This window comes from Mastacembelus armatus, chromosome 14, assembly GCF_900324485.2.
Source record: "Mastacembelus armatus chromosome 14, fMasArm1.2, whole genome shotgun sequence".
Lineage (NCBI taxonomy): Eukaryota > Metazoa > Chordata > Actinopteri > Synbranchiformes > Mastacembelidae > Mastacembelus > Mastacembelus armatus.
Window position 1 is genome coordinate 6,133,876 of NC_046646.1, and position 13,364 is coordinate 6,147,239.

At 38.7% G+C, this 13,364-nt stretch overlaps 1 protein-coding gene across 2 annotated transcripts in view; it reads right to left on the minus strand.

The window, feature by feature from the left end:
* Positions 1-13,364, minus strand: part of cltca (clathrin, heavy chain a (Hc)) — a 28,872-nt gene that overhangs the window by 13,346 nt on the left and 2,162 nt on the right. Inside the window, exons 2-7 of one of the 2 annotated variants that reach the window (XM_026328928.1) lie at positions 6,526-6,733; positions 6,122-6,124; positions 3,029-3,297; positions 2,663-2,824; positions 2,457-2,570; positions 1,957-2,130 (exon numbers count right to left, since the gene is read on the minus strand). In XM_026328928.1, coding sequence (XP_026184713.1) covers positions 1,957-2,130; positions 2,457-2,570; positions 2,663-2,824; positions 3,029-3,297; positions 6,122-6,124; positions 6,526-6,733 — 930 coding nt within the window. The remainder of the gene's footprint in view (positions 1-1,956; positions 2,131-2,456; positions 2,571-2,662; positions 2,825-3,028; positions 3,298-6,121; positions 6,125-6,525; positions 6,734-13,364) is intronic. The other variant, XM_026328929.1, reaches the window with a different exon arrangement.

Here is a 13,364-nt window from a genome sequence, read left to right on the forward strand (position 1 = left end):
CTGTACATTCAAGCTTCCAGATTTTAATTTTTGTATGAACACACACACACACACACACACACACACACACCATTTAGAACTCACTTTAGGTACATCTAGGCTACAAAGGGATAAACAACAAATTCCCTATTTACATCCCGTCAGTGATATGAGTAGAGTGAGAAAGCTCAGCCAGAAGGGGAGGGGTGGCGATGAAGAAAGACTACCAGTGCTGGTCCTGCTACAAACATTCAGCAGGTCAGTATACAGACTTTTTAACATGAGTGAGTACACTTATTTACTATAGTATGGGTCAACTAATTGAAGTTGCTGAAAAAAAAAAAAAAAAAAAAAAGATTAAAATGACAATGAGTAAAAATGGCTCCCAAGTGAAGATTACTCTACTCAGGAGTAGACAAAACAGAGCTGTGAATGAATATATAGAGCAAAAACCTGTTTCTTACACTAATATGTCGCTTACAGTAATGTTGTTTGATAAAGCACATGGTAGTTTTATAAAAGTCGGTTTTTGGTGTTCTATAAATATACAGCCATTTCTAACACATCGTTATGAGTTATAGAGTGCTGACTGATGAGCAAATATTTTTTCAGTGCATAATTATCAGCGAATCTACAAGAAGCCGTGAAGTAGTCTGAATTTTTTCTGAAACTGCTGAACATACAATAAGATTCAGATGGAACAAAATGAAACCAAGAACACCAAGTGGCAGATGACATGTGAGCTGTAGTATCAAGTGATACCCTGGCTATAATACAAACACACACAGAACAGTAAAACTGATGTGAAGCCAGGGTTCTGCTGTGTAGATGGCATGGAAGATAAGACTAGAGGATATGATGGTGTGGTGGTGGGTGGTCAACCCTACTTTTCTACCTCTCCCTGTCACTTTCTCATGCTCCTTCCAGTCCTACGGCCCTTTTGAACTTCCAGCTATTGCATGTGAACGTCCATCCAGGTGTAACATGTGGTCTCCTGGTCTGAGTTTAGTTGTTATTGTGATCCAGAGACTCACTCACAATCAGGCCCCACAGTCTATACCATGTTCTTGAAGCAGACCAGGAGGGCTTATGTTGACATTGGTTAATAAAAAGTTTTATGTTAGTCCATGACTTCAACATTCTAGTGTTCTACCTTGGAGTGGGGCTGTGACTGATTTTTTTTCTCACCAGACTGACAGGTTTAGCAGTGTGTAGTGCATTCTGATGCACTCTTCACTTCCAATTAACTCAGAAACAAAAATATAAAAAAACTTTACAGAAAATGACTTCATTTTCCAACATCTTTTCAGCGTCTTTTTATGGGAGTTCTTATTCTGTTTTGGCCAAAGACAGCAGTGGACTGGAACAGATGTTCTAAAAAAAAAGATGTATTTCTTAAAACCAACAACTTAAGTCACTGACAAGCTTACACAGTAGCCAATTATTTCTCAGATCCCTCCTCAGTGAGTGTGTACACATTATGTGTCTACACACACACGCAGACACACACACACACACACTTCACTGCTGTGGCATACAACAAGATCTGTCAGTGCCTCAGATCAGCTTTCCTCTCTTCTCTCAATAATTCATGTGGTGTGGGGCCTGACTGGAACATTATTCATTATCTGGCTGGATCTAGTTCTACTCTCTGGTTCAGTTTTACATAAGCAGTAAGACACAACCCTCTGCCCTCTCTCTGTGTGAACACCACACCTTGGATTATTTATAATGCCTCCTGATGACGCTGAACAAACAACGCTGTTTTTGTTATCCATTCCCTTCATGCTGTGCTCATCTACATTTGTTCATCTGTATTGGATGTGCTGAGCATATTATTGAGCTCATGAAATGAGGATTAAAAAAATTAAGTAGCTTTATTGAAGAACTGGTGGACTATTCAGTTTTACCAGTAAGAGTCTACCCTGACACTAATAAGAGTGAACATGTGACCAGTGGCCATGTTGACATTATTACCTGTCCCTTCCTGTTGACCCCAATGATGCCGGAGGTGGCCTCATGTGGAGCGGTGACAAAGATGGTCTCTCCACTGATGCGGTTCATGTAGATACAGGTGCCTGTCTCCAGGTCATACAGGTGGATGTAGCCATATTTGGTAATAAGAAAAACCACGTCTTGCTTGGAGCTTATCTGTCAAAACAGAACAAATAAATATTGTGTCTGCTAATCTAATTATGGTATGCAAAACTAGCTCACATTGATCTATGCAGTCTATTTGGCTTTAAAACAAATAAACATACTGAGGGGTGCTTTAAAGAGCCACTTGGACAAATTAAATGAAGAACAGAAAATGGATGACAAAGATCATTAGTTTAATCCTTGGGGCCTACAGGTCAGAACAGATCAACACAAAACATTCGTCAAAAAAAAAAAAAAAAGCACAACCCATATGTGCATTTTGCATTTTAATATATTGCAAAGATCTAATGGCAATCTGCTTAGTAATGGAAACCAACCTGCATGGCCACTGGAAAGTCATTCTGGGCTTCTGGGGGGAAGAACACATCCACTGCTTTCTTCGGAAATGGCTGGTTGCCAGTTGGTGGGGTTCCCACTTCGATGATGTGCAACTGTCAAAGAAAACATAAGTGACAAACTGAATCAGGGGAGTTTTCTAGAGTAACACCAATGACACCACAACATGCTTATTAACATCAGTCACCTTTCCTCCAGCCTGGCCTCTGACAGCAAAGCAGAACAAGGTCGACTCCTCGGTATTTCCCTCCATCTTGAACTGGGCAAAGCTGGCAGCATGGCCTTCGATTGGCTGAGAAACCTTTCTGTCAACAGAGTAGAGCTGCATCGCTCCCACCACTCGATTTTGCTGAAAAAGGCAAAGAAGGACAAGTAAAAACCAAACTGGTTAACCAGTGCTACAGTTAATGCTACTGTGTATATGTGGTTACTGAATGAATGCAAACATCTATTTTACATGCTCTGTAATGAGGACTTGTTTGAGACGTTACAATTCAAAACCACTCAGCTCACTTTATTGGTATTAAACCAGGGGAAACAAGCAGCAAAGTACCTGGGCTGAGATACCGATGAGCAAAAGCCATTTCTGCTTGGCGTCAGTGCGGTAGTTGATGATCTGGCAACCGGCAAGGCTGGAGTGGCGGTCAAAGACTTTCACGGGCTGCGAGTCCCCCTCCATGCTCCAGTGGTAGACGGCATTGTCAGTCACAAGTGCAACGGTGTTAAGGGAGATCCACTTCCAGAAGGTAACATCGTCTGTCATGGTGTGTGCCTTCATCTTGCTCTTCATCTCAATGTTGAAGATCTGAAGGGTTTTGGCAGCTAGAAGGAAAGGAAAGGGGGGCAGGAGCCAGGCCCCAGAGAAATGTTATAGCTTCTGTGTGCATGTTGAGAGCATAAACACATTCACAGGAAAAGAAATGCAGTGATTTTTTTTTTTTTTAAAGAAAAGGGATATTCAAATTTGAAATACTGGTAGTCATGGCACAGAGACAACGTCATGACATACAGATAAGGGTTGCCATGCATGCTGTAGTCGGAATTGTGTCTTATGAGGTGTACTTTGATTATACAAAAAAATTCTACAGAAAAAAAGACAAGTGAAAAACTATTTCAATCTCTTGAGAGCCTATGCAAGCTGTGATTGTCTTTATGTGTACTTAAAGTGCCAGATGCATTATGAATTATCAGTAAATGAATAAGGTGCACTGTTATTTTTAAAGATTCTGTAACTTCAATAATCCAGTGAAATAAAATGAAAAGATGCTGTTGTAGGAAACAGTTTGAACAGCACACAGCTATATCTCGTCTTTAGCATAACATTAAAAATAAAAAAGATAATTTTAACTAAAATGACCAAAGCTCTTGAAACATGTTCAATTATGTAGGCTAACATATTCGGCATGTGATATGTACTGTTGCGTCCGACTACATGGCCCACCCCGTCAAATTACAGCCTCCATAGAGAAACCAAGCAGAGGGTCGAAGCAAGAAACAAACTCACAAAAAGGCACACATCTGCATCTGAGTCAAGTAGTCAAACAGTGACAGCAACAGTTAAACAGATAAGTAGAGGCAGAATTAAGGCAAGGGGTATATTTTGAGCAATTAATGACTTGTAGACTAGTGGCAGAAATGGTGTTCAAAAATTATTGTGGTTGATTAACAATCAGAATTAAATATGTTTTGTGGTTTCTGGACAAGAGACCACACACTAAATGTTTAAAAAAAAAAAAAAAAGGTTCACTCACCTGCATTTTTTGTTTTATTAGTTTGGGTTAATTTAGTGAGCTAAAAGCTTTATTATTAAGCAGTGTGACTTCCTTGTGTGTTCATTATTTAAAACTCTTCAACAAAGTGAGAAAATGCACAGACCAAGACATTAGCACAACCATCAAGATCATTTTGCCATCACTAAGCCATGGAATCAGAGAAACGATAAGATAACGAACCACTTGCAGCAGCCCAATTTCAAAAGAGCAAGCAAAAGGATTTTTAATCGAATAATGATCAGCTGTTGAAAGTGTGTTTGTCTGTGGGTTGTGTCCATCCTTTAGATGTGGTTACATGAAGTCACATGATGAGGTCGGCTGAGAAACATCAGTATGGTACACTAAACAGGAAAGACAGTGAGCTGGAAAAAGGAAAGAAGGGTCTACACTCAACCTGACAGGTAGTAGCACTTGAGCTAGTGTGGATTCTCTGTAAACCGTTCTGTTAAGCTACCCATCACTGTTTAGGTACTTGTAAAATCTACCATCTTCACACAGTTTATGCTTGTGGTAAATTATGAGGAATATCCATTATGTACTATTGTTTTTACTAGGAAGAATTGTCTGAGCTGTCTAAATCAGAAGAACTGTGGTGATCTGTCTTCTTTTTTTGTAGCATGAAGACAATAATTGTGATTTTAAAAAAATGTGTACATTTTCCATTATTAATAGGTAAAGGCTGAAAACAGTCCTATGGGTTTGCTATGTAACATGAAACCAGGCAGCAATACAGCTACACTGATGCTCACTATTGCTCAAGTCTGTATGCCTCATGCGTCAGCAATGAGCTAGAACTCTGCAGTTCAGCACAGAACTGCAAATTATACCATGTCCTCAGCAGACAGGAAATAGTCGAAACGGCTGTTTGACTAATTTTAAGAAGAGAAAAGCCAGATCTATACAAACACCCATTGTACAACAAAACTGCTTTTTACCAGTTACTCTTGCTTCATTCCTCAATGCCAAACACTAAGTCTAACCAATGCCTACTGGTTTACATAATTCAAGAAAAACTGACTGGGCTAAGCCATGTGGTCTAAGAACTAAACACAGACAAATTGACAACCAAGGCTCTTAAATCTGCTAAAAAGCAAGTGCTCCCTAACTCTTTATGGCAAAAACTAAACCTGCTCTGCACTCAGCACACTGTGACAAATGAGCTTTATAGGTCACTATTCAAAGACGTTTCTTGTACCCTATCATTTCTCATCTGGGACTACATGTAAAGTATCTAACAGAGCAATAACAGCAGAAATGTGAAATCAAATCAGTACTGTTATCAGATACATGTAAGAACTCTAGTAGTAGCAGCAACAACAACTAATATTTTGTCCATAGTGTAACACAGCTGGGAAAGAAGGACAACAGGTTTGGGTAATTTCACACAGACAAAAGAAGAAATGGATTTTAAAATATAAGATATTGAGAAGAAATGTGAATTAAAATGAAATCATTTTACCCAAAGCATTACCACAAGTAAATGGGTTTGAAATCACTTGTACATATAATAAAAATGATGGAATGCCAGCAAGCTATAACTCTGTGAAAGCTAAATCCTGTTTACAAAGAAATATTTTCACTGGCCCAGACGAGGAAAAACTTTCAAAGAATCATCTGTAAATTGGTTAAAAAATTTTTAACAACATAAAGCTAAGCCTTGAACTTACAAGGTTTAACAGTATGGTACAATAACTTCAGTAACACACTGATAGAAATTTCAAGTCTGATTTAACCCATATAGTGAGTATGCTTCATTAGTTTACTAAAAACAGTTATACTATATGGAATAATTTCAAGTGTCAAAACTTATTCATAAATTTTGTCTTGAAAACAGGATTTTACTTCCACAGTTAAGTAGTTAAATTTCAACTCACCGTCTGCAAACACATAAGAAAGCAGTAAAGTAAAACAAAACAAAAACAAAAAAAAGACAAAAGACAAAAACAAAAAAAAGTCAAAGCAATCATGAATGCTGGACATAAAGAATAAAAATATGCTATTTTGAATATTTACAGGACAAATGTTTGGCCAAAAAAATTACTTTATAGAAAAAACCTAACATAGCTGGATGTATATGAAGAGAAATGACAATAAATAATTTTTAAATACACAATTATTAAATGGATAACATTACACTGAACAAATATGTCAGAATCAAATGCTACAGGTTCCTCAATCAGGACCAATTAAAATATAACACACGAAATATTGTGTCTTTCTCTGCTAACATCTGCTCAGAGAGAAATGTGGCCTCTATGATGCCAACACACCATCATACCTTTAAGTGCAATGACCTTGCTGGCTGGATTCATTATGGCGCTATCGGCTGAGATAGGCCTGCGAATAGGTGTACTGGGGTCTGCCATGTCAATGATCACCACCTGAGTCTGCTCCCCTACTTTCTCCCGGACACAGATGAACTTGTCCGACTCCATGGTCAGGGTGCTGAAGCCTATGTTGGCTGGATTGATCCCAAGGTTTTGGAGCTTAAAGAAAAGGGAAACAGACGGCATTTTGGTTGAATAAACTGTAAAAGATTAAAGTTTAAATCAAGACATAATTCGTTAAGAAAATCTATAGAGTTTAAACTTTTTGTGCCACCAGAGGTAGTGCAACCATAGGACAAAACGAAAAACTGTTGAAATAAATGTACTGTCAGACAACAGTGATTAACAATGATTAAATGTTTCCTTGAGAATCAGAAAGTGTTATATGGTTAAAATCGTGCACTGCAATAATGACATTCACTTCAAATTACTTAAAATGCCTGGTACTGCCCAAACAACAGGAAGCCTCCGACTCTGCACTACAACAGACAGCAAGTGAGGTTATAATACCAGACACTGAGCAGTAGCTCTCTGGACACACAGCTTGTCACAGCAAAGCTGGGCTGGGCGGAGAGCTTATCCAGCTCCAAGATCTTAAAGCACTGGCCAAAGAGGAAACTACCGTTCTATTACACAACACTGTAGACTTACTGCAGTCTGACTTCTTATAACTTGGTTCAGATGCAGTCTGTCAATACCATGCATTCCTATAGCAGCTGTCTTAACAAGTCACTTGCATGTGATATACTACCTAATTTAACCATTATTAAAATTTCTTGCCACTGCATCCACACTGGCCTTTCTCTCTCTTCAGGACAGATGGGATAATCTTAACTGCCCTTGCTCATTTATGATTCTCCAGCTTGTAGTTTTGCTTTGTATCCAACATAATGACAATGAGAACCAGGTGTTTAAATTACCCTCTAATATATCCAGACCTTGACCGACTTGACTATTGGTTTTGCAAAATAATCAATGTTATTAGCTTTATCTATTAGTTGTCATGTTTTTGCTCAGTCCACCAGTGTTCCTGCCTTACAGGTGTCACAGCAGAACAATATGATACAGGTCAGGATATAAAGAAGTTTATCCTGTGCTATAACAAATCTGACGCTGAGGGTATAGGTGGACTGTTTTGAAGCAGTGTAAGGCTGGAAACAGAGCATGTTGCCTGCCTTACACCAAACTCTGACAAAGCATTGCTGCTCAGAGCAACCAGAACAGTTCAGGTCAGGGCTGTCAAGACCCTGGTTAAAATACATCCCATTCATAAGGACTATAATTCTACTATACTAATATACCAATATTTCTACTGCAAATTAAATGTTAATAATACTAACACTGGTACATGACAAATGACACTATGCGCACACACACAACTCCAGTGGCCTCCAACTAACCTACTGAAAATGGTCATACTATTGTGAAGTATGCCTGAAGGAAATGAAACTACCAGAACATGTCCCATAGGCCACGCTGTGCAGTTGCAACTTCCTCATCTTTCGCAACCAATAAGTAACATACCACAGTTCTATGATTATAGTAGACGGTAAGTACCTACAGCTGTTTGGAGTAGCACTGAGACTATTGCTGGGCAGACAAAACATTTGTGATCATACATATTATAATTTCCAGTAATCTCAGACCTGAAGTGATCTACTGGTTTCCTAAAATGTCATATTCATCAGTGAGACATCATCAAATCTTGACTATATTAAAAAAAAAAAAACAATTAAAGAAAAAGTACAGTAAGTTTAATATCAGTAATATAATCAGTAAGTACAATACAAATTTCTGAGGCAAATATTTAAATGGATCAGTTCTCACCTCTACTTATTAAAATGGTATTTCAGCATGAATTTTTGTTGTAGGCTGCTGTGTGTAAATGTCAGAAGTGCACTTACTCATGGTAATCAATAACTGATCATGATGAAAAATTAGTAATTCCATTTGCATCAGTAGTGTCTGTGTAATTACAGCAAGTATTATAAGGATGATTCTGCTTAACCAACCTAGGCTATGGTTAGAAGACTTTAACTTTTTAAATGTCAGCAGTAAAAATTGATCTTTGCCAAACCCTGCTGGGCTTGAAAGCCACAACTGAGGCCTTTTCAGTGGCGGTGTGCGCCTTTCAAAGCTTGCTAAAGATAAAATGCAGCTCCACTGTCAACCATTTGCTGTAGTTGAGTCCTAATCAGCAAACACAAACCACAGTTCCAGGAACTGCTCAACGAAATGGGAACACCTTTTATCAATGACAGGACACACCCTCCACCAGAGCTGCTCCACCCACATTCTTTCACCAGTATGAAACCTGGTTCCCTCTCAATGACACTGAGATAAGTGGTCGTACAGAACAAGTGCTGCTACCAGCTATGGGGGTAGGAAATGAAACCAATCTGAACCAAGCTATCACCACAATGATATTTGTTATTACATAGAGGGTGACATCATACAATAATGCTACTGCAGCCTTCATGCCTCTTATCGCTGCCATTGTCCAGTGTGGAAGCCTTGTTTACTAAGGCAACATTGATTCAAACTTCAGACAAAGGAAAATGGCCTGCAGACGGAACATAATTTAGACCCTGAATGTATTTGCTTCTAGTAATAACTAGCAGCAGTTTACAAGTTTTTTGCAGCGCTACCAAAGCTACCATAAATATCTTTAGTAAAACGGACATACTAAAATTCAAACCAGGCCTCTAATAGCAACAGGAACTCCCATGCAGCGGTTCTTGCAGATTGAACACTGGGCAAATAAATTGTTTGGCTTTCTTTAAATCACGTTTAATCTGTGGAAACCAGACTAAGGCATGACTAAATATTAAGCAGACAAGAAAGGTTATCCCTCTGTTGTTACACAATAGTTTGCTAGACAGATTTACATGCTCTCCCTGTCTTCTGTCATCTATTCTGGGATCATCAGGAAGCCCTTTCATTCACAATGAAAAATGTTTGTAAAACAGGAAAGGGCATCACAGTCTCATTACAATGAAACTATTACCTCTGTATCCTGGAATAAAGGGCAACAAATACAGACAGATGTTGGCCTGCCGGAAAATGCATCACACCACAGTTTGGTCTATCAAACTGGTTTGTTATGGAAACGTTAGAGTAAAAATACTGCTGTGGGCTAACGCTGCTGTGACATAAACAACCAGGAATTTGGGTTAAAGCAGGTCAAACCAGTGGAGCTACAACCAATGTGGAAAATCATTTAGTCATTGAGTCTGGTCTGCCCTGTGGTGCTACTCTTGGCCTGTTAGCACACGCTTTGATGTGTAGACACTAGTAAAACCTGAAAGCAGGACAATCAAGCAATATGGTCCGCATGTTCAGAAGATTAGCAACATGAGAAAAAGGCAGACCGCTTTTGAAGGATAAAGTATGCAAAATAAATCTTAGTAACAGAAAGGAAAGTCAAGAGGAAGCATAACATTAACATAAGTACCTAAAAGCTAATAATGTGACCCTAGATCTGCTAACCAGTTGCAAAGAGGCACAGTGACTCAAGATTATATTATTACTATGATTAGTCCCTTGACAAACCATTAACTCCATTAACTTCCAGAACTGTGTCTAGGACATGTCCCAGATTAGTATCTCTGCAGGGCAGTATTACTGCACCAGAAACCACGAGCAAACTTGTGATGCTATGCCTAAGCCCTACTGAAACCTCCTAGGTTAATGTCAAGACAGTAATCTAAGAGACTGCCCTGAAATCTAATCAAGACAGACAGGAAATTGAATCTATTGATAACTCACTCAATGTTTTATTGATGATCTACTGCAGTTATATGAATGATCTATTACCAGTTATTGGTATGAGTTAACTTGCCAAAATTCCTGCTAAAGACAGTTTTGCACAACACATTATCAGAGCAATCAGCAAGAAATACAAAACATCCATGAGGTTTCTGATCAGCTGTTCTGTCAAATGTAGCAGTAGTCACAATAACCACTACTTTCTTCAATGCCACCAGAGAAAGGACAGTGACCAATATGTCATAGATTGGACTATGAGGCTGGACACACTGCAATTAACAGTTTGAGTCAAGGTGTAACTGTGAGCAAGTGCAATGTGAAGGAAGAAAAAAAAGACAGCAGCTCAATGCCAAGAACATCTCACACTACCTATGACTATAATACTTAGTGCAGCAATAGGTGCAACATATCATGCATCCAAATCTACGAAGATTATTTTTAGGTTTATCTGCTGCTCAATACAAATAACTGATAGATAATGTAGCCCCAGTGATGAGGTTTCTTGCTCATATGGGCTGAAGCTCAGACAGTGATCCAGCTCAGAAAATACTGGGCCCCTACATGAGGAGGCTTTGCCATCTGACACAATTCCCATTAAAAGCCATAAAACTGAGTTGATGACTGCTACAGAATCTCTGCGGTAAGGAATTAGCCAGAAAATCCAGACTATTCCCAATGAGCATGAGGGAGTCCCATCTGGTGATTTAACCTGTATGCTCTTCCTTCAAAAGGAAAGCAGCATCTTGCTCAGCAAAAAAAGTCCTGTGTGTGTCCCACATATGCGAAGTTCAAGGCAGGGCAGGGAAGGATGTGCTATGTAATGTGCTGAGGCTTGCAGCACTTCGTTGCAGTGCTCCACAACAGGAAACCAGGGATCCATTGTCTACTAGGACTGAAACAACAGCCTGTCCAGTACTGCCCCCTCCACTACCATGTGACAACCTATGGGTGACATGTGACCAGCACAGAGGTGAGGAGCGAGACAGGCCATTGCTGATAAAGAAAAGCAGAGAGAAAAAGGAAGGAATGCATTAATTTCCAAAGCTCTTCCACCTCAACCACAAGCCAGCTCTGCTGAGGTGGTTTTGGGATTGCAGATTCTTTTTTCTCCCAAATGAATGCTTTACTGTACAGTTAGACAATGCTGCAGAATGTCAAGTGTTCAGCAAATCTATATCCTCACACGTCTGTCATGGGATATCAGCTGGTCAGTTACTAGTACAGTTCAAAGTGCAACATGAAAACTTGAAAGGTGATATTTAAAGAGCTTAGCACAATAAACTGATGCCCTTCCCGCAGGTAAACAACAGAGATGGAAGGGTATGTGCCATGAAGAGATTACATTTACTAACACCCATGAAAATAAATCAGAGCTACATGCATTTAGTCTAACAGCATTTAAATCCTATCTATGTAGGGTATTCAATCCTTTTTTCAGACCACAAGCATCTATTCATTTTCATTCCATTCCATTCATTTGAATGAACATGGCTGCAAACAACATTTTTATCTGTCAACCACATATTAAACATTTAACAAAAAGGTTTTTGGGTGGTTGTTTTGTAAAGGCTTATGCCAACAGAGTTAACAAATGGCATATTTTGTAAACATAACAAATTACTGTGTATACTTACAAAACAGATGTGTATCTAGAGAAAGTAGGTTTACAGTATTTCAGTATGTAATTATGGCACTGTATCTGAAACAGTATGCTGAATTAACACGGTATCTGATAGGCTTGTTGATTTATGTTTCCCTGCATAAATGGGTATCTGTGTACCTGGCACTAGAAAAAATGTGGCTTGCCAGACTCATATTATTGCTAATTACTATTTGCAAGGTAAGCATTTATCAACAGAATGTTATTACAACAGGATTTTTCCTCCCATCTCTTCCCAGGCAGCTCCAGTAAGATCCTGGGCAGAAGGTGCCACTATTGCTATTTAAATATAATTTGTTCATTCATTCACTGATGGATATTTTCAGTTTGCCTGTTGTTAAACTGCTTTCCCTGCATATACCTGTCCAGTGACAGATAGCAGTATCAATAAAATCCTAATAATACTCCTTCCTACTTCAAGGACTATGTAGTATGAAAAAGGTGGGAGGTGCTACGATACATGCATTTTACTTGACACTTCACTAATTCAGGTTCTTTAACTCAAGACTGCACTACACTGTATAAATGGATGATATATAAAAATGCAAGCTATGCAAGTTAACAGGATGAGAACTTGAGAGAGAGGCAGAGAGAGAGGCTCTGTGAATTTACTGTCTACAGTAGGACCAGAAAAATCTAAATCCTGCAGAAAACACCAAAGTGGAGAACCATCTGTGGAGGGTTAACTTGGGAAAACTGTGAAAATAAGAACATTATCAATTAGCATTATCTTAATTTTACCAGATTTGTGCATGTTTTATGTTCAATCCCATGTACCCAAAGACTTGTAAAAGGTCTAATTTAGATGTGACATCTGGAAACTATAAGGTTTTCCTAAAAGTAAAACTTTTTGTTAAAAGATGGGTATAAAAATATAGTTATAGCTATACTGTTTTCACGTGAGAAATTGATAATATTTGAGCTTTTATATACAGAGAAAATTGAGAACAGTGGCACAGATTTATATCTTTTTTGCAAACTTGTGTTTACAAGTTATTAAAATTTGAGTGATCAGACTGGTTGAACCTACAGTGGCCAATTGGCTCAGTGAAAAAAGAAAAGATAAAAAGAAAACATAAACAACTAGTAATAGTTGTGTGACAAATCAGGACAACACCACAGCAAAAGCCAAGGGCAAATGCCAGCATAGACTCTCCAGGCTCATTGACTTACTGTACCAATAAGTTGGCAGAACTTTCTCCTCCTTTTGAGGTGTGCTTGTGAAGAGACATAACATTGTACAGCACCTAACAAACCTTTAACCAGTAAGATTAACCAATTTGTTAGGAGAAAGCAGAAATTAGAGATAAGCCAAGACATAAAAACAAACATACTCCGCATTACCGATGTAAGTGTCACAGT